We start from the raw sequence: 27,258 nt of genomic DNA, 5'->3' as shown, positions 1-27,258 counted from the left end.
TGTATGTATAAATTAACTGCAATTCTCCATCAATCCACAAGGTGGAGCTGCAGAAAGCAAAGCGGAAAAGTCGATTTAAATAAGAGTTAATCTGCAGTTCTGTTGTCACAAACAGAATTAATCTGCAGAGGCTCTTTGGGTTCAGAACATCTGAATGAATTAAAAACATACTAAATCAGGTCCAGGTGGAGGAGGTGTCTCAATGTGCAGCAGAAGGAGTGGAGGAGTCTCAGTGTGTCTGCAGAGACTGTGTAGAAGGACAAAGCAGCAGCAGAGCAGTCCAGATCCACTGATGATACTCTGTCACATCCAGAGGAACACACAGGGAGGATGGTTGGAATCAAACAGTAAGTACTGTCCGTGTGTGGATTTCCTGTAAACTCCAATCTGTAGGCTCCTGTCCTCTTCAGTGTGTACAGCACAGACCAGAAAGGCCAAACTGTTGTTGTCGACATCTTCTCGTTTGAACTTGATGTTACTGTCCACGGAGTTGATGTGTTCTGTGAAGGCTTGTACTTCCTGGGTTGCTCTCCACTTCTTCCATGTAGAATAGATGTTAGAAACAATAGGGGATACTGGTGAGCCCATGGCCCAGCCACGCTTCTGTCTGTGGAAACCTCCATTGTACTGGAAGTATGTGGTGTTTAGACAGAGGTTGAGTAATTTACAGATCTGGTCAGGGCTGAGGCTAGTTCTGTTGTCCAGTGTGTTGTCTTGTAGTAGCCATTTCTTTATGGTTTCTACTGCCTCCATGGTGGGGATGCAGGTGAACAAAGAAGTTACATCATAGGACACGGTAGTTTCATCTCGGTCCTTTCTGATCCCTCACACTCTGCCAGAGATGGCGTCCAGCTGATGAGAAAAGAAGACAGACAGCAGAAGTCATAAATCAGAGTTTACAGAGACTCCCTTCATCAGCTGTCAGTCAGTGATGCAGCACATCCAGCATAAAGACCAGCAGGGACTTCAGTCCTGTTCAGAGCAGAAGTGGAGCGGCTGTGTAGCGTAGCCAGCTTCCTTTCAGCTCTCACATTTAAGAGTAGGCTTAAGACTTTCCTCTTTGATAAAGCTTATAGTTAGGGCTGACTCAGGTGAGTCCTGAACCAGACCTTAGTGATGCTGCTATAGGCCTAGACTGCTAGGAGACTTCCCATGATGCACTGAGCTCCTCTCTCCCTCTCCATCTGGATGCATTCTTATCCCATTACTTTGGGCATCAGGTCTGTTTATTCTGCAGGTTTCACTCAAGTACACAGTGGAAATAAAGTGCTGAGAGTCCCTGAACGCATCATGACTGCAGACACAGAGACAATTCACTGCTCACTGTAATGATGGATTTACTGCTGTTAGGGCTCAAAGCTGTTAAAAACAAGCGGCTCAATCACATTTGAATATTTCATCTGCTTTTGAAATATTACAGGATAAATCTGTAAATATGGAGTCTGTTCTAAAGACATTTTATATATATATATATATATATGATGTTAAAGGTCCTACATGTTCATACAAAGACTGAACAGCTAAACATCAGATGTGCTTACTGGACTTCAGCAGAGGTTTCTGTCTGTACAAAGACCACATGGTTACTAAATGTAAAGATGGAAATAAGAGCCAGTGATTTGCAGGCTTCAGTCAGTCTGATCTCAGAGCTGTGACAAAGATAAACTGATCAACAGTTTAGTGTTGAAATGAGAGAACAAACAATTTGAGATCAGATTTGATGGTCCGGCAGTTTGATGAATGAGGACCACTGTCTCTATACATCTGGTGATGCTGTCAGCTGGAATCCAGCTTTATTTCCTGGAGACATGAACACAACAACAACAGTCACCTTCACATCAACTCAAACACACGATCACTGCCTGTTCTCTCTCTCTCTGTCTTTCTGTCCAATCCTGAAGCCTGTCACCATTCTCCTCTCACAGCTTCACTGAGGAAAGCAGCCGCTGAGAAGGTTGGAGGTTTACAGGAAATACTGGATCTCTGCTTTGATACTAACTGTGTTTAGTACAATACTGCTGAAACCAGCATGGACTGACTCCAACCCTCTACTGACCTCAGAGTCTCCAGTCTGCAGTGTGGACTCTCCTTCAGATCAGACAGCAGCTTCACTCCTGAATCCTGCAGCTTGTTGTTACTCAGGTCCAGCTCTCTCAGATGGGAGGGGTTGGACTTCAGAGCTGAGGCCAGAGAAACACAGCTGATCTCTGACAACCTGCAGCCCCTCAATCTGAATAAATAATAAATTAAGCAGATAAAAATCCATTTCTATTCCGATCAGAAGAACATTGAAAGAAATATTTCTACTTCAACAAGTAAACTTGATCAGTTTAAAGGGGCTATATGTAGTTTTTCTACTAAAATTAATCCTTTTTTTATTGCCTGTGTGTGAAGGGTTGTAATCAGACATTAAAATGATCCACTTGCCGGGTTTGGCTATTAACTGTGAAGGCAAGTATTCCTATTCCTATTTGAAGGCTCCGGGTCGGATTTTCTGCAAAATCCAGTGACTGACACCTGCATGCGCACTCCCGAGGCTCTCGCTTTGTACTGACTTTGCACTCAGCAGCGACGACACTGCAACTTACGACATGGAGTCCGCTAACACTAAGAAACGACCGGCTCCCAGCACAACACAGACTCCAACACAAACTCCACATAAGGATAAAAAACAAAAAAAGTTTTATCTGCTGAAGCTCGTCAGGCCTAATGTGAATCAGATCGACTTCGGACGAAAACACGGATCAACATCGGCAGGGCTTTTGAATCATGGAGAAACCTCCACTTTGTTTTGGGTATAAAAACAGACCCAAAGTTGTCTTTCATCCTATTGGACAGGTAAGCAAACATTACTACAAAGCATGTAAAATATATTTTGATTTTGTGCTTCAGTTGGCTCAAGTTAGATAGCATTAGCTCGCTGGCTAACGCCAAGCAGTTGCTAATGTTGTCCGGTGCAAAGTTATATTGATTTCACATTACTTCACCAACTAATGCAACCCATGTTACTTTCCTCTTTAACACTTTTATGTCAAAGTGTCAAAGCCTGCAAGAAATGATGTAATGGTAAAAAGCTAATGTGGAGCGATTTGTTTACTGTCCTATTGTAATGCAGCCAAGAGCAGCCAGCTAACACTTCATTAGCCCTGACTGCCGCTGTTTGCTTTGTAACGTTCAATTTAGATTTATTGCCTTTTACCGATACTCAGGTACACCGCTTCTCCACCTCTCAGTCGCTGTAACTAACATGACCCACATAATATACAACCCAGTGGAAGAGGCATCCACTAACACTGCAGTAAATTTACTTACTGCTGTCTAACTGCTATAAAGTGTGACACAATCTCGTTATAATATTCAGTCCAGCTCACTAACGTTAACAGTTTCATTATCATCCAAAACATGTAGCTGTGCTGACATTGCTGAGCCTCCGGTGACAGATACACAGATAAGACAGTTACTGAAAGCAGCAGGCGAGCTAACGATGTAGCACATTGGCTAAATGCAGTGTAACTTTATCATGTAACGAGCATGGATTAGTTCAACATCAAGCTGATAAAAATATTACTGTAACGTTGAGTTTACCTGAGTTTCCAGCATGTTGTGTGAAGCTGAAGCCTACCTGTCTATAGCCGCTCTCACTTTGCCTTTTTTCGGGAGTACTGTGCCAATATGCCGGTGTCTTGCTGCGCTGAATGAAAGGTACGGCACCGGTGTTGATCTGCCTCTGAGATGGTAACGTTGAAGTAACAGAGCCTGAACATGTCTGAGTGAAAAGCCACAGCCTGCATGCTGGTGTTCCTGCGTTTATTGCAGTATTTCTGTATTAAAGTGGTTGTGTTTCGGATTCTGCTCACTCATGAGTTCAAGCAAGCATGCGTACGAGCGCACACCTGGTTGCAATCTTAAAACCGCACCGCTAGTGGCCGCAGGAAACTACATAATGCCCCTTTAAAACAAACATTAGTTCAGAGGATCTTCTGTATACAGATGTGACCATTTACCAAAAATTAGAAACATTCATTTACTTTAACAACTAACAGCGGACATTTTCTACAGTTTCTTTAAGAACCACAAGTCTTTGTGACTGCAGACTAAATTTAGTACAAGAAAAATGAAAATATGAACGAAAAGACATTTACAACTTTATGGATGGAAGTTATGTATGAACAGAAATTAGGTTAAATTGTTAATTAAACATATCAGATCTACAATAGTAACAGAGAGTCAGTGAACTGACCTCAGAGTCTCCAGTCTGCAGTGTGGATTCTCCAGAAAACTACACAGCAGCTTCACTCCTGAATCCTGCAGCTTGTTTTCACTCAGGTCCAGCTCTCTCAGATGGGAGGGGTTGGACTTCAGAGCTGAGGCCAGAGAAGCACAGTGCATCTTGACAACATGCAGCCCCTCAATCTGAATAGAGAATAAATGATTCATTTATAATCCAATCAGATGTGTTCAGGTTTTAAATGTGGAGCTCAACATTACTATGTCCTAATCAATGAGCTTTTCCCTAAAATCAGTAGAGGGTCTTTGTCATTGTGTTATTGTGGATCATCATAATGTCAGTCTTCTACAGACATCATCCAAATGTCAGCACAACATTCATACACCTATTCATGTCAACACAGATCAATAACATGTTGCTGATCTCAGGCCAGTGTGTGTGTGTGTGTGTTCTGAAGGATCAATATCAGTGATCAGAAATTCTTTGTGAAAACACATTGAAACCAACAGAAAGCAAAGAAATATTTCTACTTCAACTGATCAAGTTCACTTACTTGATCAGTTTCAAACAAATTACTTGATCAGTTTCAAACAAATATTAGTTCAGAAGATCTTTTGTATAGGTGTGACCATTTACCAAAAATTAGAAAAATTAATTTAATTTAACAACTAACAGATATCAGATCAGACATATCAGATCTACAATAGCAACAGAGAGTCAGTGAACAGACCTCAGAGTCTTCAGTCTGCAGTGTGGACTCTCCAGAAAACCACACAGCAGCTTCACTCCTGAATCCTGCAGCTTGTTGTTACTCAGGTCCAGTTCTCTCAGATGGGAGGGGTTGGACTTCAGAGCTGAGGCCAGAGAAGCACAGCTGATCTCTGACAAACTGCAGCCCCTCAATCTGAATAAATAATAAATGATGGAGATAAAATCCATTTATAATCCAATCAGATGTGTTCAGGTTTTAAATGTGGAGCTCAACATTACTATGTCCTAATCAATGAGCTTTTCCCTAAAATGAGTAGAGGGACTTTGTCATTGTGTTATTGTGGATCATCATAATGTCAGCCTTCTACAGACATCATCCAAATGTCAGCACAACATTCATACACCTATTCATGTCAACACAGATCAATAACATGCTGCTGGTCTCAGGCCAGTGTGTGTGTGTGTGTGTGTGTGTTCTGAAATATCAATATCAGTGATCAGAAATTCTTTGTGAAAACACTTTGAAACCAACAGAAAGCAAAGAAATATTTCTACTTCAACAAGTAAACTTGATCAGTTTCAAACAAATATTAGTTCAGAGGATCTTCTGTATAGATGTGACCATTTACCAACAATTAGAAACATTAATTTACTTTAACGACTAAGAGATATCAGATCAGACATATCAGATCTACAATAGTAACAGAGAGTCAGTGAACTGACCTCAGAGTCTCCAGTCTGCAGTGAGGACTCTCCAGAAAACCACACAGCAGCTTCACTCCTGAATCCTGCAGCTTGTTGTTACTCAGGTCGTGCTCTCTCAGATGGGAGGGGTTGGATTTCAGAGCTGAGGCCAGAGAAGCACAGCTGATCTCTGACAATCTGCAGCCCCTCAATCTGAATCAATAGTAAATAATGTTCAGTGTTTACAGTTTTTTCATTTGCTAACAAGCATCGGTCAATACTGCCGCTTGCACTCAATGTCTAATGTCCCTTTTCCTCATGAAACACCCTAGCATTCAACTGTTTATCACCCGCTGCACACATTCTGCAATATTTTCAACCACCTGGGCTGCACCATATTCAACTGCAGGCTCCTGCACTTCTGCTCCTTCTGCAGAGAAGCTTAGGGCAGGAGCACCTGTCCCAGAATCCAACCACTCCAGCAGACTGACCAGCGCAGAACTTCAGTACAACCATTCAAGTATAGTAGTCCTTCCAGATCCTCCTCACCCATGCCACGTCCTCAGAATTCAGATCTCAGAACATAAGACATAACAGTGAAACTTAACACTATGGTGATCAGTTAGTTCAGTTAGTAGAGAGCAGGACTTTCACCTAGAGAGGTGGCCATATCAACTGATATTCTTTGCTCAAAATGCTCATTAGCTCCTTTTTCTTGGTGATGTTGTTTACATTTTTTTGTTGTGTGCACAGCAGGAAGTTTTTCCTTGCCTCTGTCTCCTAGTGCTGCTCTTGGTGGGAACTGTTGGGCTTCTGTAAATAACATCATAGAGTACGGTCTAGACCTGCTCTTTTATGAAAAGTGCTGTGAGATAACTGTTGTTGTGATTTGGCGCTATATAAATAAAATTGAATTCAACTGAATTGAACTCCCCAACTTTGCTTTGGGATAATTGGCCATCTCCTGGGTTCTTAATCTCACCATGGAATGTAAACAACTCCATTAAAAGGAGGACAGATCATTGTCATGTCATGAAGGGAGAGTAGTTTAAACCTTACAACATATTAAAACGCATGTGTATATTAGGGATCACCCCGAATAGTCAAAGATTCAATGCTTCAATGGGCGGAGCATGATTCAATCACCAATCTCACAGTCGAAGCTTAGCAGCAGCGTTATGAAATGTGGATCATACCATGGCAATATGGGGTGCTCAATGTCTGATTTTAGTAGAGCTACCGGTTTTCTCCCAATATTTTAAATACAGCCTATTACGATAAATATCAACATTTAATGCTGTACATAAAATGTGAAAAGAAAGAAGCTTTCAATAATTATTTTTAAAGTGCGTTGTACAGTACAGTTGTCTGTACCACTGCATGCACGCAAAACTCAGCACAAGACAGGTGAAGGTCTAAAGGTGTAACCACCCCCCACGCACCACACATATGATTTGATGATCAGGCGACTATAGGCAAGACTTGACAATTTGGATTCGACTATATAAATCCTTAGATTTCACCTAACAGACTGGAATCGATTCAAGGCATCACATCACAATAAATTTTTCTATTAGGACCTCATGTCCAACCGTCTGTCATCACACATATTTTCAGTCAAAATCCGTTCCTCCTGTGTCCAGACATGCAGGAATCAACTTCTACAAACAAACAAACAAACAACACACACACATTAATGCAACTGACTTTGGTACAGGTGATCATGGGTTCGATTCCTGCTCAGGGCTAGGGAACCAGGGCAACCTGATGACAAATCGGCTACTGGAACAAGACATTCATGAACTAGAGCAGAAAATATGGATTGACTACTATACAAGCAATCCCGATGAGAGGGGTTACATGCAGAGACTGTGGGATATATGGATGCTTTGAAACCCATCATCAACAATGACAAAGAAATAACTCCTAGCTCAGTATGTATATCAAATATGCTACGGCAAGAGGGAGCCAGGACGACAGGTCAGCGGGGAGATGGCAAGCCCCAATAACAATAGCTGATGTACGCCGCGAGTTAAATATGTAAAAAAACAACATAAAAAAACTCTATTGAGCTCTCGAGAGGCTAGCCTCTATGACTTTGTCATTGTGTTATTCATCACAATGTCAGCCTTCTACAGACATCATCCAAATGTCAGCACAACATTCATACACCTATTCATGTCAACACAGATCAATAACATGCTGCTGATCTCAGGCCAGTCTGTGTGTGTGTGTGTGTGTGTGTGTGTGTGTGTGTGTTCTGAAGGATCACACAATATCAGTGATCAGACATTATTTGTGAAAACACATTGAAACCAACATAAACAAATAAATATTTCTACTTCAACAAGTAAACTTGATCAGTTTCAAACAAATATTAGTTCAGACGATCTTCTATATACAGATGTGACCATTTACCAAAAATTAGAAACATTCATTGACCTCAGAGTCTCCAGTCTGCAGTGTGGACTCTCCAGAAAACCACACAGCAGCTTCACTCCTGAATCCTGCAGCTTGTTGTCTCTCAGGTCCAGTTCTCTCAGATGGGAGGGGTTGGACTTCAGAGCTGAGGCCAGAGAAGCACAGCTGATCTCTGACAAACTGCAGCCCTCCAATCTGAATAAAGAATAAATGATGTAACTTTAGAAGACAATGCTCCTGCTTGAAATCATTCAGTGTTTAATAATCTGTTCAGAGCTGAAGAAGGTTTAGAATGTAGAAGTTTAGAAAATGGAAACTCCAAACACCTGAACCCAACAGGATGCAGGTTCAAACTGTAAAATACAAAAGGTAAATAGAGCTCTCATTAATATTAATGACAACATGCTGCTACTTCAATAAAGACTCTTCCAGACTCAGCTCTTAAACTCTGCAGCTCCACCAGTGGCTCCATCTATACAAACTCATGTTGTGCAGCCAAACACAAAGAAAAACCCACAGAAACCGATTTAAGATTCCACTCAAGATCCCAAAGTTTCCAAAGATGCCAAATATGTCAGGATGAACATTGGGCAAATGTGAACAAAAGACATCTACAAAAAGCCGGCAAGCAGTAAGACCTAACACATCTTCTGTGATCAGATATTTCCCTTTTTAACTCCTAAATTATAGCATTAGTTTACTTTCATTAGCTCTTCTATGCTGTATGAGTCAAATGCTTCCCACAATCGAACCTCATTGTTCAGCAAATGTTTATGTTCCCTGTATCCAACCATCTTTTTATCACATTAGTTAGAGAATAAATTCACTGTAATATAATCAAGAGCTGTGTGTGTTGCCTATTTCTACGTCCCTGCCAAGAGAATTGACCCTTTAGATATGAGACTGACTGACTGATTTAAGATAATTGAGCAATTATTAACTGATCACTAGTAATAATTGTATAATTATTAAAACTACCTAGAGGTCCGGAGACTCTAGGATTATAACAACTCCGGTGGTGCCCTGAAATGAGGAATCTGGTTTGATTTTATGAATAATAAAATTCATAACTGGGTATCAATTCTCATAAATTTATTAAATTGCATAACTAAATTTAGGTTTGCTACACTTCTTCACTTTAAACTATTCAGTCAGTATAAGCATTATATAGCTTCATAACAATGTTGGAAAAAGCAAATACTGAATATATTTGTTATTGTCTGATAGTTGAAATAGAGATTATTTATTTCTTTAAGCGGTTGACGAATTCATGTAGTGTAATGAATTCATGTAGTTTCATTATCATTTCTTTAAAAACATGATGTGGAATAGAAGCTGAAAATCAGGAGTTGGAGATTTTTCTTGTTATATGAAAGAGGTGGTATTATGCTTTTTGGCTTTTCCCCTCTCCTTTATTGAGTTATATATCTTTTTTGTGCATGTAACAAGTTTGCCAAGTGAAAAAGCCCAAAGTCCAGCCCAAAGGGAGTTCCCATCTCCCACAGAAAGCTCTGCTCTGAATCGCTTGAAAACAGCTCGTTTGTAGTCCAACCCTTCACTTCCTTTACTTGTGACGTCTCTACAAAAACGCGTCATAAAGCTTGCCAAGCTGCTAGCGGGTCCAGGCACGCCTTCAAACCAAGCTAGTCTGAGCGGAGGCCCTTTAGCCCGACTGCCTTTGTTTTGTTTTCCACTGTAGAAATGTTGCACCTGTACCTGCTTCCAGGTACTTTTTTTGTATCACCTCACCTCCATCGAGGTTCCAAGCGAGCTGAGGGAAACTAAAATGTAACGGGAAAACAGGACAGACTGCTGATTGGTCAGAGAGAATACACACGATTCACTGCATCATCATTGCGTGCGCCAGACAGAGGCCAGCAACAGGAAGTTTTATATTTTACAGTTTTCATATGGAATTTCATCACTAAATACACTTCTTAGAAGTTTTGAGGTGAGAAATCAGCTGTGTGGATTTCAAATATTGACCGTTTTATGAGAAGTGATGGCGGAACAAAAATGTGCTTAAATATTTTCGGAGCTGAGGAGCTCCGCAAGAGGCTGCGGGGGAAGCCTGTGCCAACCCGCGGGAGGAGCGTGTGAGGCCGGCCAGCCGCCCGCTCACAGAGCCCTCTGCTCCCGCCGTCACACAGACCGCTGCAGCAACAACGGCAGAGGAAAACACAGCTGGAAGGTTTTCATACCGCTTATCTGTCTTTACATTCTGAGGAATGTTGAAATGTTTTAACTTAAAAAATAGTAAGCTGTGTGGATCGCTGGTGTGTGTGTGTGTCGCATTGAACATTACATCGCGGCTGTTGTGTGTGGCGCCGCTATGACGACAAGCTATGTTCTATCTCTGGGTACTATCTGCAATGGCAAATGGAGCAGGGCCGAGTAGAGTCGAGTCTATCGATTTGCACTATGGAAGAATTTTTTGGCAAGGCAGCATAGATCGTCAGAACACCGGCAACAGTTCAACGTTTATGTTGTGGGGACAGCCCAGCTGACGGTGAGTGTCCTGGTTACCTTATTTCTTCGCTTTATTTCACCCATTGTTTTGCTCTGCCTGCCTCCCTGTGTTCTCCTCCTCTCTCCCTCTGCTCCTGAGCCCAGCCAACTACCTGCACCTGCATCTCGTCAGCCTGCCACACCTGCCAGTAATCAACCTCATCCCAGCCTGTATTTCAACCCCGGTTCTCCACACCATCCTCGCTTGATTGTGCTTGCTCCATACCCGGTGCACCTCTGTGCTCAGGCTCTCATGTTTTTGAGTCCTCTCAATTCCCCTGTGCTTTGTTGCTTCTGTCACTAACCCTGTCTCTTTATCTGCTTTCCTCCCAGGTTCATTCACCCTTGTCCTCCGTCCTGTCAGCTGGGCTCATCCTCCGGTCCTCTCCTCTCGGGCTTCCTCCACGGCGCCCTCCCGGCTCCCCCCACTCCTCGCCTCACCACCTGCGCCTTGCCTGCTCCTTGGTCCTCCGTGCCCGTGTCCCCCGGCGTCCACCTCTCCTCCTTCCCCTCTTCCGTAGCCCCCTCCGTAAACCCTCAATAAACCTCCTTCCCTCTGAACTTTTCGTTTAGGTTCTTTCTGTCCCGTCTCTCAACAGTTTAGTCCTAACAGACAATGCAACTCCTGGAAATTCACAATCACAACCTGTAAGTATGCTTTATTGGTTGTGAATTATATTTAAAATAAACACGGCAATGTAACTTCACAGACTGTTCAAGTGCAGAGTTGTTGTAAACGTTGGCTAACACAGCTAAAGTTATAACTATAATGCTAATGTTTACACCTGTTGTGAAAGCTACTGAGCAAATGTTCAAATTGTTTGGCCAATTTTTATGTAAAATTGAGTTGATTTTTTTTGTAGTGGTTTATGGTAAGATGTGGAACAATGATGTGTGGTTGTGGACTTGTGAGTAACTTATACAATCTGCAAGGTTACGGTTGCAGTATGAAGCGGCATTGATTTGGATCACACAACCTTGTTTCTTACGACCCGCCCTTCTCTGCTTCTGATTGGCTAGGAGTCCTTACCCGGGAACTGCGCATGTGCAACTCCCAACAAAGATTTTGTACAAGTAAGATCACATGTGGGAGACCTGGGTTCAATTCCCACTGTGAGACATCCACCATTGTGGGTGAGGGACACCATTGTGTCCCTGAGCAAGACACTTAACCCCTAGTTGTTCCAAATATATAAATATTATTCTCAGCACAGAAGGAAAAAATGGTGTCTGACCTCAGGGTCTCCAGTCTGCAGTGTGGACTCTCCAGAAAACCACACAGCAGCTTCACTCCTGAATCCTGCAGCTTGTTGTCACTCAGGTCCAGCTCTCTCAGATGGGAGGGGTTGGATTTCAGCGCTGAGGCCAGAGAAGCACAGCTGATCTCTGACAACCGGCAGCCCCTCAATCTGAATAAAGAATAAATGGAGATAATCGTCCAGCCATAGTGTATCATCATAGTCAGTCTTCTACAGACATCATCCAAATGTCAGCACAACATTCATACACAACACAGATCAATAACATGCTGCTGATCTCAGGCCTGTGTGTGTGTGTGTTCTGAAGGATCAATATCAGTGATCAGAAGTTCTTTGTGAAAACACATTGAAACCAACAGAGAGCAAAGAAATATTTCTACTTCAACAAGTAAACTTGATCGGTTTAAAACAAATATTAGTTCAGAGGATCTTCTGTATACAGATGTGTCTGCAGACTAAATTTAGTACAAGACACATAAAATTATGAACAAAAGGACATTTACAGCTTTATGGATGGAAGTTATGTATGAACAGAAATTAGGTTCAATTGTTAATTAAACATATCAGATTTACAATAGTAACAGAGTCAGTAAACTGACCTCAGAATCTCCAGTCTACAGTTTGGACTGTCCAGTCCAGCAGACAGCAGCTTCACTCCTGAATCATGCAGTTCGTTGTCACTCAGGTCCAGCTCTCTCAGATGGGAGGGGTTGGACTTCAGAGCTGAGGCCATGACTTCACAGTGAGTCTCTGAGAGTCCACAGTCACCAAGCCTGTGATGACAGAGAATATAAAACTTAAAATATAATAAAATCTGACATTTTATTCTAAAAATAGACTCTCTGCATTTCGCATAAAAAGCACATTAACATGAGCAGCTGCAGCTCAGCTGCTCAGCCATTGATCACAAGGCTTGTGTTTTGAAACTTGAGATCCTGTCCACAAGTGTCCTTGAGCAACATAATGAAACACATTATTTCTGCTGTTGACAAAAGTGTCTGCCAAATGACTGTAATGTGAACATGTCAGATTGTGATTAGCAGGGTGGTGTGATTTGTGTTTGTTAAACTTCATTTTAACGTGATGTTCACTGAGCTGTAAAATCACTGCAGGTTGGAACTGCACTTGTATGGATTTACCTCAGTCATGTCCTTGTGTGTGTTTTGTGCATCTTTGATGCATCTTATGTCACTCCATCTGCTTTTCATCTCACATTAAATTCATTTAATGACTCCTGTTGCATTGATAATTTGTACTAAAGACTGTATTATTACCATTTTATTAGTAATAGTTTTTTTTTAAGTGGAGTTCAGCTGTTTAACGGCATCATTTCATCTCTGAGCTTGATGATGATAAAATCCCTCCACTGAACTGAACCTGCTGAGCTCTCCTTCACTGGCAGAATGAACCTGGAGGCCGTCCCTGCAGCTGATTGTGTAATGAGCTTCTGTCTGAGGAAACCAGCTGCTAAATACACAAAGACTGTGTGCTGCAAATTCAATGAAAGTCACAGTGGAAATGTGTGTGTTCCAGGTACCGCGCTGCAGCACCCACAAATTGTTGGATTTCTCCGGAAATACAGGAGAGAACGATGAGACAGAGAGACGTGGCCTGTCGCTGCTGAAATCTCCTCATTTAGCGGGAAAACCAATGGAGCATGCGCTCTTGATTACAGTCCCTGTGTAAACAACTCACAGCGCCACCTACTGTCCACAAACTGCTGCAGCAGATTTACCATTTTGGTTTCGAAACCATATTAAGCAAGAGTTCAGCGCTATAAAACTCTAACCATCAATGGACAGCACGTTACTGCACTATTGGACCGTGGTAGCTTCATGTCTCTGGTTAAGCACAGTTTGGTACAAGTAGGCAGTGTGGACTACAGTAGACAAATAGACATTTTGTGTGTTCATGGGGTTAAGCACCCTTATCCCAAAGCGGATTTAACTTTTACCATTGATGAATAGCCTTACCTCTTGACTGTTGGGGTGGTTGAACACTGGCCTGAAGATGCCATTTTGGGTTGCAATTTATTGGTACTCATGGACTTATTACAGGAAACGTCTCGGGTTACGTATGTAACCCTTGTTCCCCGAGAAGGGGAACGAGACACTGCGTCGGTGACGACACTATGGGAACGCCTCTGGGCGTGGCAGGGCTGAACTATGAATGAAACTACTCCAATCCTATTGGTGTTGCTAGAACAGTAGCGTGTGACGGCGTAACCGGAGGCTTATATAGGCACACCGGCACACAGGACACATTAACCCTTTTCTATGAAGCAAGGCACTCCAGGCGAGGTGAGGTGTGGCGGACCATCGCAGTGTCTCGTTCCCCTTCTCGGGGAACAAGGGTTAAATACGTAACCTGAGACGTTCCCCTTCGAAGGAGGAGGGGAAGGAGGGGAACTGCGTCGGTGACGACACTATGGAAACAAGATACCCACTTAGGCTGCGCCAAAACCCCGCCTGCCCCCAGCGTGCAGAACCTGTCAGCACAACTAGGAGGAGAGTGCACGGGTGCCGGGTGCAGAAGGAAGGTCCAGACTGTAAAACCGGATGAAAGTGTGAGGGGTGGCCCAGCCAGCCGAGTCACACAAATCCTGGAGTGACGCCCCTGCGAGGAGGGCCCTAGAAGCCGCCATGCCTCTCGTAGAGTGCGCCCTTACGGCCATAGGTGAAGGCAAACCGCGCACCTGATAGGCCAGGGAAATAGTCTGAACGATCCAGTAGGTGATGGTGTGTTTAGAAGCGGGGAGCCCAGCCTTGGGGGACCCGAAACAAACCATCAACTGGTCTGCTTTCCTCCACCGGGAAGACCTCAGAGTGTAAATACTCAGTGACAGGGCAGAGCAGATGAAGTCTCCCGTCCTCCGCCGTCACATGAGGTGGGGGATGAAACGCCTGCAGCACCGTGGACCCTGGCCGGAACCTTTGGGACACAACTCCACCACCTCGGGGTGGACTCTCCATTCCCCGGGCCTCAGCCCCTGTCTCAACAGCAGGTCTGCTCCCTGATTCTGGGTCCCAGGGACGTCGCTCTGAGGGACAGTAGTCTCTGCTGGGACCACAGGAGGATCTGATGGGCCAGTTTGCATAACGGGCGCGAGCGCAGACCCCCTGGTGATTCAAATAGGCCACCACTGCCGTATTGTTGGTTCTGACAAGGATGTGGGCAGAAAACTCCTCAGAGCTCTGAAAACCGCCAACATTTCCAGGCAATTTATGTGCCAGGAGAAATGATGCTCCTCCCAGGAGCCTCTCACAAAGCAGCCGTCCATGACCGGGCACCATCCCGTGAGTGAGGCATCTGTCGAAATAATTGTTTGGCGACAGATCGCTCCCAGCACGGGACCTTGGAACAGGAACCAAGATTTACTTCATACAGACAGGGAACGAAGGCACCTGCTCGTAACCCGTATCAGACGGAACGGATTTCCCCTCGGGGAGAACCCCTTGGATTTTAGCCACCACTGCAGGGCTCTCATGTGCAGTAGTCCGGAAGGTATTATACTGGACGCTGCTGCCAGGAGACCCAACACCCTCTGGAAGTGTTTTACAGTGATGGCGCGGCCTAACTGCACTCTGGTCACTGAGGATAAAATGGACTCAACGCGTGCGGGAGACAAGTGGGCCCGCAACGTCGTTGAGTCCCACAAACCCCTAAGAACGTAGTCCGTTGGGCAGCCCCAAACGCTGAAGGTGGGTGAGGACGACATCTCGATGCCGAACCGCTAACTCTCGAGACTAGGCCAGGCTGAGCCAGTCGTCGATGTAGTTCAGTATGCAGATGCCCTGGAGCCTCAACGGGGCCAGAGCTTCATCCATGCATTTGGTGAACGTGCGGGGAAAGAGTGCTAGGCTGAACGGAAGAACCCGATACTGGTAAGCCGTGCCCCCAAGGCAAACCTCAGGAACTTCCTGTGAGAAAGACGGATGGAGATGTGGAAATAAGCGTCTTGCAGATCTATCGTGACAAACCAATCCTCGGATTTGATGTGACTGATGATGGCGGGGATGGTGAGCATCCTGAACCTGAATCTCCTCAGAGATTGGTTCAGGGACCCAAATCCAAAATCGGACCTGCATTGATTCACACCACCCACTGGAACACAAGCTAGGGGTCATGAGAACACTACACCACAGAGCGGAAAACATACCAACAAGCACCCAAGCCAGAGAGAAGGAACAGAAACACCTGAAGGGGCACTTACAGCCTGTGGATACCCTAAATGGACCTTTGTGAAAACAGCCACAAGATCCAAGAAGAACAAAACTACAGGGGAGGAGGAAAAGAAGGTCAAACGCTACAACATTGTGATTCCATACGTGTCTGGAGTATCAGAGAAACTTAACAAACATAACATCCCTGTGTTTCTTAAACCCAAGAACACACTAAGACAGATGCTGGTACACCCCAAAGACCGCACACCCAAACACAAGAAAAGCAATCTAGTGTATCAAACGCATGGCTCAACACAGAAGGGCCAATTCCTCAGGTCAAGATTCTGCAGTCTACTGACATCTGAAGGACAGAGGACACTCGTTTGAGGACCACCAGCTGCACATTTTAGACAGAGAAGATGGATGGTTTGAAAGAGGTGTCAAGGAAGCATCTACACCCGGGTCGAGAAGCCGTCATTGAACAGAGGAGGGGGTCTACGCCACCACTTATCCTCCACTTACAATGCTGTCCTTTCTTCACTTTCCAGGAAACTCAACGAACATAACCTCTTGGCCTCAGGTGAAGATACCAACGATGGTCGTTCAGTCTTGGCCACCGGTAGTCTTAACGACTGTAACGACTGTCGTCACAGCAACCAGGAACACTAACGAACCAGCGGTATCGATGACCCGGGCCAACGACCCCACTGAGGTTAAATAGCTGAGTTTCCCTGCCAGTCAGTCAGAACTGAAGAAGTCCTTTGGATGAGGGACGAAACGTCTTCCAGTATCTTCAACCAAGTCCAGTTACAACCTGCTAGGACGGGAGTTTGATCTGGAAACTGACCACCGAGCTCTTACTTGGATCAACTCAATGAAAGACCACAATAGCCGCCTTACTCGATGGTACCTCTCACTCCAGCCATTCAGGTTCACCATCCGACACAGATCAGGCCAGGCCAATGTGGTAGCAGATTACCATTCGTGGTTGCCGCACATCGCCAACCTCCAGGAGGAGAGGGATGATGTGACAGAGCGGAGAGGAAGAGGGATATAATTATTGCGGAATATATGACGAAGTGTAATAGATATAGATACTTTTCTGTAGTTCGTAAAATGTGTTTAAAGTATAGTGTAAATAATTGTTATGCCTAATGGGAGGGGCTATTGACTTTAAAAGTGGCAGCTTTGGGCTTGTGAAGGCAGTCTTGGACTGGTTACAGAGGAGGTTTTTTTGTTTGTTTGTTTTATTTGGATCCCCATTAGCTTCAGCATAAGCTAAAAGCTATTCTTCCTGGGGTCCTACAATCTTCCATGTGACAATACAGTTTGTTACATCACATTACACACCATATGCACAGGACATTTAAAATACATATTGTACAATTAATGCCATGAGCTGTATTTTTGTGGGGAGAGAGAAGTCAGTTATTGAATACCTCTTTTTGTAACTATTATTGAGTATGGCTTTTTTTTTCAAGTTGTTTTATTAGTTTTGTTATGTTTATTACGGGGCGGCAGGGTGGTTAGCACTGTCGCCTCACTGCAAGAAGATCGTGGGTTCAAACCCTGGTTGCCCCGTCCTTTCTGTGTGGAGTTTGCATGTTCTCCCCGTGTCTGCGTGGGTTCTCTCCGGGTACTCCGGCTTCCTCCCACCATCCATAGACATGCAGTCTAGGTTAATTGGCGACCCTAAATTGTCCTTAGGTGTGAGTGTGAGCCTGAGTGGTTGTTCGTCTATGTGTGGCCCTGCGACTGGCGACCTGTCCAGGGTGTACCCCGCCTTGTGCCCGATGTCAGCTGGGATTGGCTCCAGCCCCCCCGCGACCCTGTATGCAGGATAAGTGGTTGACGATGGATTGATGTTTATTACGTTTTTTTTTCACTGTTTGCACTTTGGAGGCCGGCATGATAACAATCACATCACTATTTTCGACTATGCCTGTGTTTTCCTAATTTTTGAGGAGTTTGGAAGAGAGCCCCACTACAGTATAGAAGAAGAACATGAAACAGACATTGGATCAGTGGACAAATAAAAAGACTGCTGTGATAAAAGGATGACTGTCAAAACATTTTCAGCACTAACTATTAATCCTCAAGTTTTCCTGCTGGATTTGTATCAAGCCTCCATCACCCAAAGAAACATAGAAGATGATAGAAGATACTTGTGTCACTAACTTGATGGATAGAAACACAGAAATTATGTTTGTAGGCATTTGGAGTTTAACACATAGAATTATTTCAATAAGCAGCTTTAATACTAGTTTAGGAAACTTTTATAGTGTGGAGGTTTTATATTGAGCGAGTGTGTAAAGTGTGGATCTTTACTGTAATACTGATGCTTCAGCTTTACGTTGCTTTACAGTGTTGATAATCACATCTGGACTTACCGAGCCTTTCTGCAGTTCTTCACAGCTGGAATCAGTCTCTGTCGTCCCTCATCTGATGTGTTGTACTTCTTCAAGTCCAACTCATCCAGAACCTCCTCTGACATCTGCAGCATGTAGGCCAGAGCTGAGCAGTGGATCTCAGAGAGTTTCGTCTCTGATCTGTTCTCTAACTTCAGGAACTCTTGGATCTCCTGATGTACGGAGTGGTCATTCATCTCCGTCAGACAGTGGAAGATGTTAATGCTTCTGTCAGGAGAGATCGAGTACATTTCCTCTTCTTCAGGTTGTTGATGGCTCTCTGGATGATTTCTGGACTGTTGTCTGTCTGACCCAGCAGGCCTCCTAAGAGTCTCTGGTTGGACTCCAGAGAGAGGCCATGAAGGAAGCGAACAAACAGGTCCAGGTGGCCATTTTCACTTTGGAGAGATTTCTCCATGGAACTCCTCAGGAAGTCTTCCAGTCTCTCTGTGTTCCTGCTGGTGAAACAGTGGAACATGTAGACTGCAGCCAGAAACTCCTGAACGCTCAGATGAACAAAGCAGTAGACTGTTTTCTGGAAGATCACACTCTCTTTTGAAGATCTCTGTACAAACTCCTGAGTACACAGAGGCCTCTGTGACATCAAGACCACACTGCTCCAGGTCTTCTTGGTAGAACATGATGTTTCCTTTCTCCAGCTGTTCAAACGCCAGCCTCCCCAGCTTCAGAAGAACCTTCCTGTCAGCCTCCGTCAGCTCCTGTGGACTCGTCTCATGTCTCTCATCGTACTTCTGCTTCTTCCTCTTTATCTGAACCAGCAGGAAGTGTGAGTACAGGTCAGTCAGGGTCTTGGGCAGCTCTCCTCTCTGCTCTGTAGTCAACATGTGCTCCAGAACTGTAGCAGTGATCCAGCAGAAGACTGGGATTAGACACATGATGTGGAGGCTCCTGGAGGTCTTGATGTATGAGATGATTCTGCTGGACAGCTCTTCATCACTGACTCTCCTCCTGAAGTACTCCTCCTTCTGGGCGTCAGTGAAGCCTCGTACTTCTGTTACCCTGCCGACACACGAAGGAGGGATCTGATTGGCCGCCGCAGGTCGGGAAGTTATCCAGACGAGAGCCGAGGGAAGCAGATTCCCCTTGATGAGGTTTGTCAGCAGCAGGTTGACTGATGACTTCTGTGTGACATCAGACACAACCTCACTGTTGTGGAAATCCAATGAAAGTCTGCTTTCATCCAGGCCGTCAAAGATGAACAACAGTTTCCAGACGGCGAGCTTCTCTGCTGGGACCTTCTGTAATGTTGGATGGAAAACATGGAGCAGCGTGAGGAGACTGTGCCGCTCATCTTTGATCAAGTTCAGCTCCCTGAACGAGAGCAGAACCAGCAGACTGACATCTTGGTTTTCCGAGCCCTCTGCCCAGTCCAGAGTGAACTTCTGCACCGAGAAGGTTTTTCCAACGCCAGCGACGCCGTTGGTCAGAACCACTCTGATGGCTCTCTGTTGGCCAGGTAAGGCTTTAAAGATGTCCTGGCACCTGATTGGAGTGTCATGGAGGGTCTTCTTCTTGGAAGCTGTCTCAAGCTGCCTCACCTCATGCTGGGTATTAACCTCTTCACTCTGTCCCTCTGTGATGTAGAGCTCAGTGTAGATCCTGTTGAGGAGGGTTCCACTTCCTGTTTCATCACTTCCTTCAGTCACATGTTCACATCTCCTCCTCAGACTGATCTTATGTTCATCTAAAACCTCCTGCAGACTGCCATCTACTGTCACAGAAGAAAGAATCATTAGTGGGAATTATTCATTAGCACCAACATAAAAACAACCAGTAAGAAAACTGAATCCTATTGAAAATGTTTCTGATTGGCTGAGACAGCAACATTTTAAATGCTGCGAGGCAAAGAAACCCAAGAATCCTGTTTTCAGACATGAGGACATCGGCAGGCAGATGGACAGTCTTACTTTGTACAGAGCTGCTCTGACTGGCTGTCTGCAGTCCAGCTCTGGATCTTTCTCCACACTGGGGACAGGAGGAGTGTCCTGATGAAGCAGACTGGTCCCAGTATGAGGCGATGCACAGTCTGCAGAACCAGTGTCCACAGCTGGTAGAGACTGGATCCTTCAGGACGTCCTGACACAAAGCACAGCAGGACGGCTGCTCCTCCATAGAAACATGACTCCTCTTCCTCTCTCTGTGAAGACATGTTGTCATGGTTTTGGCTTTGAGGGTTATTATTTCCTGTTTTATTTTGTTAACTGCTTCCTCTTGTGTCTTTGTGTTTCCTGTTTTACTTTGGTATTTTACTCTCATCTGGTTTCAGTAGGCTGTTTGAATTCAGCTTTCAGTATGTGATGAAGATGACTGTTCCTTATTTCAGCTCTCCTGCTTTCAGAAACACTAATTAACTGCTTTTCCTGTCTGTCTTATTAAACATTTAGTGATCTGGCTGTAGTTCGTTATTAACACAAACTCAACACTTCCTGCAGCTCCTTCACAGTAAAAGCCTCCATCAAAGAGAGCTGATAATGTCCTTTACTGTTTTAGTCCACACATAGAGTTGTTTGTTTGTCATTATGTTTCCTGTCACTCTACTGTCAACTATCACATGAAAACAATTCAAAGAATCTAAAAAGGGAAGTGTGACAGCCGAAAATTGTTTTCTTCTTTACTTATAATCCTTCATGCAAGTACTTATAAGAGTGCTATTTTTCTATTTTTATTATGTCTTATATATTGTTTTTAATCTTTAACCGGTTCCCTTTTTATTATTATTCTTGTTATTCGAGACTGTCAGTTTAGGTTAAGGTCAGGGATGTGGGGTTGTTTATTGTTTTCCTCAATAGGTGTTCTTCTCCTTCCTTGACTGCGACCAGTCAAGGATCTTTTGTTCCCCAAAGCATAAATGCTCAGACTGTGTAAATGATCATGCAATTGTTTGCTCTGGGCCAGACGTTAGTGACTGTCTTAGGAGACAGAACCTCTGGTCCATCTGATTTGTGTTGTAGTACTTCTTTTCAATGGTTCATTATTTTCCACAACAATTTGGCACCTCAGATGGGACGGACGCATGATCTGGACACGGGTGAAGTGCGGAGGCCAACTTAGATAGTGGATTCCTCCCTGTGGTGAGAAGCTGCATTCAACTGAGTCCTGGTCATCGCTCTGGCCCTGGATAAGAACTTACACGGTGAGAAATTAGTAGGTAATTGAGTGAAAAATAAAGAGTGTGATTGAACAGTTTGAAAGAATAGGCTTAGATCTTGCGCCCAAGTCAGGCAGAACCTCTATCACTTGTAATTTTAAAGGTTGGGTATCGGGGGAGTCTCAGGGCGGACGGGTTGGGGGGGCTGTGTCCGAGAGTTGGTGGGGATCCAGCTGATAAGTTAGGATTGCGGCGTAGAGCCTTAGACTCTAGCCGAACTCAGTGGACCCAGTAACTGCTACGTTGATGCCAGAGCACCTTAACTAGAGATAGGATGGGGAAGTGTCAGAGTAAAGCAAGGACTGAGGGTGGAACCACTCCACTATTACCCTCACCAGTTGTGAAATGTATGACTGAAAAACATGAAAACTCAATGGGACAATTTGATAAGTGGGTTGAATTTGGGTTCCCAGCAACGGGGAGCTTTAGTCTACATCAATTGCATTAGCTAAAGATACGTTTAGAGGTGGAGGAAAGGAGAGCGACAGAGAAACATGCAGCCTTGTCCAAGAAACAGCAGAAGAAAAATCATCCATTTAAAGCAGACTGGAAAGCTTACATGCAATGGAGGGAAGAAGCAGAGGCGCTGCTTCCTCCTCCCTACAATCCAGCTTTGAACCTACCGCAACATCCAAGTTAGCATCCTGAGGGAGCGCACATTTTAAGCCCAGAAGAGACTGAAACCAAAGCCGCAACAACAGCTGTGGCTGTGGGAGGGCCAGTAACACTTCAAGTTGTAACAAAGACTGAGGGAGCGGGCCCCGGAGATATCGGGACACAGGTACCTCAGAGACGCGGCTCCGTTTGCAGACCAACGGACAGTAAGCCGAAGGCAATGTCTTCAGAGCAACCTCGATACAAGCTGAAATCTGACAGTAAAACGGAGGACCAAGTGAACATGGAAATGCCAATGATGGAAGCTGCAGGGCACGCAGGCCCATTGCTAGTTTTCCGTCCATGGGCTGAACAGGATATTGTGGATGCATGGTGCACGTGTCCAGCCCAACTGACAACAACTTTGCAAAGCAGATGGAGCAGTTTGCTAAAGAATACAGGCCCACAATGACTGAGATAAGACACACGATGAGCAGACAATTTCACTACTAACGTGCAGGCGTGCCGTCAGGAAGACGTGGTTTACAGCCATGTCGACAATGCTGGGTACCATGATGCGATCACTGGACTGATTGCTTTTCCGGTGCAGATGAAGCTGTCAAACATCACCTCCGTGAAGCAGTGACCAACAGAGACCTGTAGGGCATATCTGGCCCGTTTGACAGAGGCGTTCAATGTCCACAGCGGTATGACCCGAGGTCTGATGGGGCTAATCCAATGCTCCTGTATGAAGTACACTTGAAAGAGCACTTCCTGAGCCAGATGAAGCCAGAGATCGCCGCTGGGGTGTGGAGTGGCTGTGTTACATGGAGAGTGGCGTCGCTTGAAACCATAAACACTGCCCATGTTGAGGACCACCTGAGGGTGACGTGAGCGGGATTAAGGGTCAACAGAAGAAGCCGGAGGACGCACGTCAGACCATGTTAAATTCTCACACAACCCTGGATCGAGAGGACAATCCTCGTGCAGAAAGAAGGAAAAAGGGGGATAGTGGAAGAGAGCTTCCGGGTTACTGGCGAAGTCATTAAGACGCGGATGTTTGTTTTAATTGCGGGGAAACGGGACATTGGCGGGATGAGTGCAGAAAGGAAAGGAAGAGGGGTCTGAAACGAGGGAGTGGAGGCGGAGAGGACCCTGGGGACGGACTGCGTGCCACACACACATCAATGGGTGAGTCTCAATCTATAACAGACTATGACAAATACCATTATTGATGGCAATAACATACATTGAAACTAAGAAAGACATTGATAAACTTGACCGTTTTTGACTTTTTACTTTTTAAATGTACATAAATGGAAATGAGGGATTCAGGAAGCTGCCTGAGTTATTTTAAACATAGTTGACTCCGGGACTACTATATCGGTTTTGAAAAAATCAACTTTTCCAACTCCACCAAAGAGAAGTGTTTTGCCCCTGACCCCACAATTTTGCAAAACTGTGGAATCAGGAGGAATCCCTATTTCAGAACCATACACGACACCACTGTCATGTGTGCTGGATGATGCCATAACCAAACATTTTTGTTGTCAGAGAATTGTCCCATTAACCTAATGGGACGAGATTTCATGGTTCATTTTGGTATTGTTTTAACCTCACATCCTGAGGGGTTGAAAGTGACCCAACTGAAATTTACACTTCAAATGGTGAAATACAGTCCAGAGGCATTGAACTTTGTTTATTAGTGGGTTTTGGCACCATCTAGTGTGTCTGCTGTGGTACCACAACTGAGAACATTTGTAAATCAACACTGTACTCAGGCCTTTGAATTTCAACCAGATGACTCCCTATACTGCACAGCACACTGTTTTGAAGGACAGGATGAGGAATTTGAGAAATTATGGAACAGGGACAGTCAAAAGGTAGAAACACTGTGTTTGTGAGCTGCCATACTAGAGAGGAGAGAACCCTGGACCTGCTGTATGCTAATGTTAACCATGAATACAGCTTTTCCCTCTGTTCTTTAACAGATTTGATACTATGGCTCCTGCCCATCCCCCCACTAACTCAGCTGCTGTCTCACCTCCAACCCCACTTCTCCCCCTCCTCCTCCTCACTGTCCACTGCCCTTCTCCTGGCAGATCCCTACTCCCCCATCCTCCAGCTCTCAGGTTAACAGCTTCCTTCAGCCTGACGACTTCTCCTCTCCCCCTCCCCTACGTGTGACCTCTGTGTGCCTCACTGCTGACCAGGTGAGAAGACAGCTGAGGAGACTCTACTCTAATAAGGCTGCAGGCCCTAATGGTGTCTGTCCTGGGGTGCTCAAAGCCTGTGCCCCCAGCTATGTGGAGTCCTTCACCATGCCTTCAACCTGAGGCTGAGTCTCCAAAGGGTGCCTGTGCTGTGGAAGACATCTTGCCTCATTCCTGTGCCAAAGATCAGATGGTTCTGGATCAGCTGCGGCCCACGGACAGCCCTTTTCTGGACCCACTACAGTTTGCCTACCAGCCCCGACTGGAAGTTGAGGACGCCATCATCTTCCTGCTCAACCGCATCTATACCCACCTGGAAAAGCCGGCAAACACTGTGAGGGTCCGGCTGGCCCTGCTGGGTGAGAAGCTGACAGCGATGTGGGTGGATGCCCCCCTCGTGTCCTGGATTGTTGTTGGATTGACTACCTGACAGACAGACTACAGTATGTGTGCCATATCAGCAGGGTGACGAGGCAGAGTACAGAGCTGTGGGGGGGACTCTGTCACATGGTGCGAGCAGAACCATCTGCAGCTCAACATGATAAAGACTAAAGAGCTGGTTGTGGATCTAAGGAGAGCAAAAGCACCAGTGAGCCCTGTTTCCATCCAGGGGGTCCCTGTGGACATTGTGGAGGACTACAAATACCTGGAGTGCACATGGACAATAAACTGGACTGGGCCAAGAACACTGAGGCCTCTACAGGAAGGGCCAAAGCCGTCTCTATTTCCTGAGGAGGTCCTTCAACATCTGCAGGACGATGCTGAGGATGTTTAATGAGTCTGTGCTGTCCTGTTTGCTGTTGCATGCTGGGGCAGCAGGCTGAGGGTAGCGGACACCAACAGACTCAACAAACTGATCCAAGGCCAGTGACGTTCTGGGGGCGGAGCTGGACTCTCTGTCGGTGGTTCAGAGAGGAGGACGCTGTCCAAACTACATGTCATCTTGGACAATGTCTCCCACCCGCTCCATGACCTGCTGCTCAAACACAGGAGCTCTTTCAGTGCAAGACTCATTCCCCCAAAATGCAGCACAGAGCGCCACAGGAAGTCATTCCTGCCTGTTAAACTGGACAATATTATCTGTTTTGTGCAATAACACCTGCTTAAATTATAATGTGCAATACTCTGCTGCTACTATTTATTCATTATTACTGTTCACCATAAAAATTCCTTAATTATATAAATACTTTATCATAACAATTCCTTTAACTATGTAAATATTGTACATATCTGCACTCCTTATATTTCTTTTCTTTTATATTTTTATATAAATATATTCTGTATATACCACTATCTTTATTTATATTCCTTTTGCCCTTTGTGCAATGTGTGCAACTGTAACACAGAATTTTCCTTTGGGGATCAATAAAGTATTTCTGATTCTGATTTCTGATTTACAGCATGTTTATTGGAAAAGCAGGGCTGCTGCTGTTTCCGTGTCTCTCTTCTTTCCAATCTCAGCTTTTCCAGGGAGAGTTTTGCCTGCATGTGGCGTTGGCTGAGCCTGCTGATTGGGATCTGGGGTGGTGGATTCACACTCGGAGTCAGCTTACTAACTACAAGCCTGTGGAAGGGGATCCGAGAACACCGCACAGTTAATGAGGGTGATGTATACAATATAGTATTGACATACACTGCTCTGGTTAAGAGAACTGTTGAACTAAGTCCGATAACAGGTTTCTCACACACCATGGTTGCACACACACAGGAGGACATAGCTGAACTGTCTGAGGTACCCTCTGGTAGTTCACCCAAGATCAGATTTTCGTCCTTGTATGAAACAATACCCAATTAAACAGGAAGCGCTTGAAGGTATTAAACCGGTTTTTGATTCACTGTTACAGGCTGGAGTCACTGTTCCGTGTCCTAAATCCCCTGTGCGCACACCCATTTTTCCAGTAATGAAAATCCGTGAAGAGGGTCAACCAACAGAATGGAGGTTTGTCCAAGACCTGCAGGCAGTAAACGCAGCTGTGCATCCACGAGCACCAGAATGGCAAATCCAAACACGATTTTGTCATTGATTCCGCCAGATGCCACACATTTTTCAGTTGTTGACCTGGCAAATGCATTTTTTTAGTACCAGTACACAAAGACAGCCAGTACTTTTTCCTTTAACGGGAAAAGCTACACGTGGTCATGCTGCCCCATGGGATACTGTGAATCTCCTGGGGTTTTTCACAGTGCACTACGTTTCTCCAAAGTTTACATCTACACGGTTTGGTTTTGTTGCAGTATGTCGATGACATCATGGTCTGCAGTTCCTCCCATGAAGCATGCAAGCTTGATACCATTGTGATGCTAAAGCATTTAGCTCAAAATGGCCAAAAGGCTAGTCTGTCTAAATTGCAATTTGCCCAGACAGAAGTGAGATATCTGGGGCACGTGATCACTGCAGAGGGTAAATCCCTCTACCCCAACCACCTTTTGACTATTCAGTCTGTTCCAAAACCAAAAACAAAGAAACAGTTTTCTAGGAATGACGTCATACTGTAGACAATGGCTGCCAAACTACTCACAAAGAGAGGTTCCCCTCTCTTCCATGATTCATGGTAAAGATCTCTGTGCACATGACCGACTGACTTGGACTGACAAGGATGAAGAAGCTTTCACAGACTTAAAGGGCTCTTTACAGTCTGCGCCCACACTGGGACTTCCAAAGACGGGTACATGACTTCTGTTCTGACTCAAGAACACAGGGGAAAACAACAACCTGTAGGTTATTTTTCCTCCAGACTTGACCCTGTTGTTGCTTGACTACCACTGTGCCTCTGGGCTTTAGCAGCAGCAGAAAAAGCAGTGGTTGCATCGCGAGACATTGTAGGATATGGTGATCTCACACTCATGGTACCACATGCAGTTTCACAAATCCTACACACAAAAGACATCGCACATATCTG

At 44.9% G+C, this 27,258-nt stretch overlaps 1 protein-coding gene across 1 annotated transcript; it reads right to left on the bottom strand.

The window, feature by feature from the left end:
* Positions 1 to 1,842: 1,842 nt before the first annotated feature.
* Positions 1,843 to 18,477, bottom strand: LOC119895431 (ribonuclease inhibitor-like). The gene is given in 7 exon segments (XM_038708568.1): positions 1,843 to 2,230; positions 4,241 to 4,388; positions 4,391 to 4,413; positions 4,959 to 5,132; positions 5,663 to 5,836; positions 12,411 to 12,584; positions 18,365 to 18,477. Coding segments are annotated over 7 exon segments (1,032 nt in total). The 3' UTR covers positions 1,843 to 2,004.
* Between the last annotated feature and the right edge of the window lie 8,781 nt (positions 18,478 to 27,258).

This window comes from Micropterus salmoides, unplaced genomic scaffold (genome assembly GCF_014851395.1).
Source record: "Micropterus salmoides isolate LMB-PRFRI ecotype aquatic unplaced genomic scaffold, ASM1485139v1 Ms_hic_scaffold_9, whole genome shotgun sequence".
Classification (NCBI taxonomy): domain Eukaryota; kingdom Metazoa; phylum Chordata; class Actinopteri; order Centrarchiformes; family Centrarchidae; genus Micropterus; species Micropterus salmoides.
The sequence above is the reverse complement of the archived record's forward strand: the minus strand, read 5'-3'. Positions and strand labels throughout refer to the sequence as shown.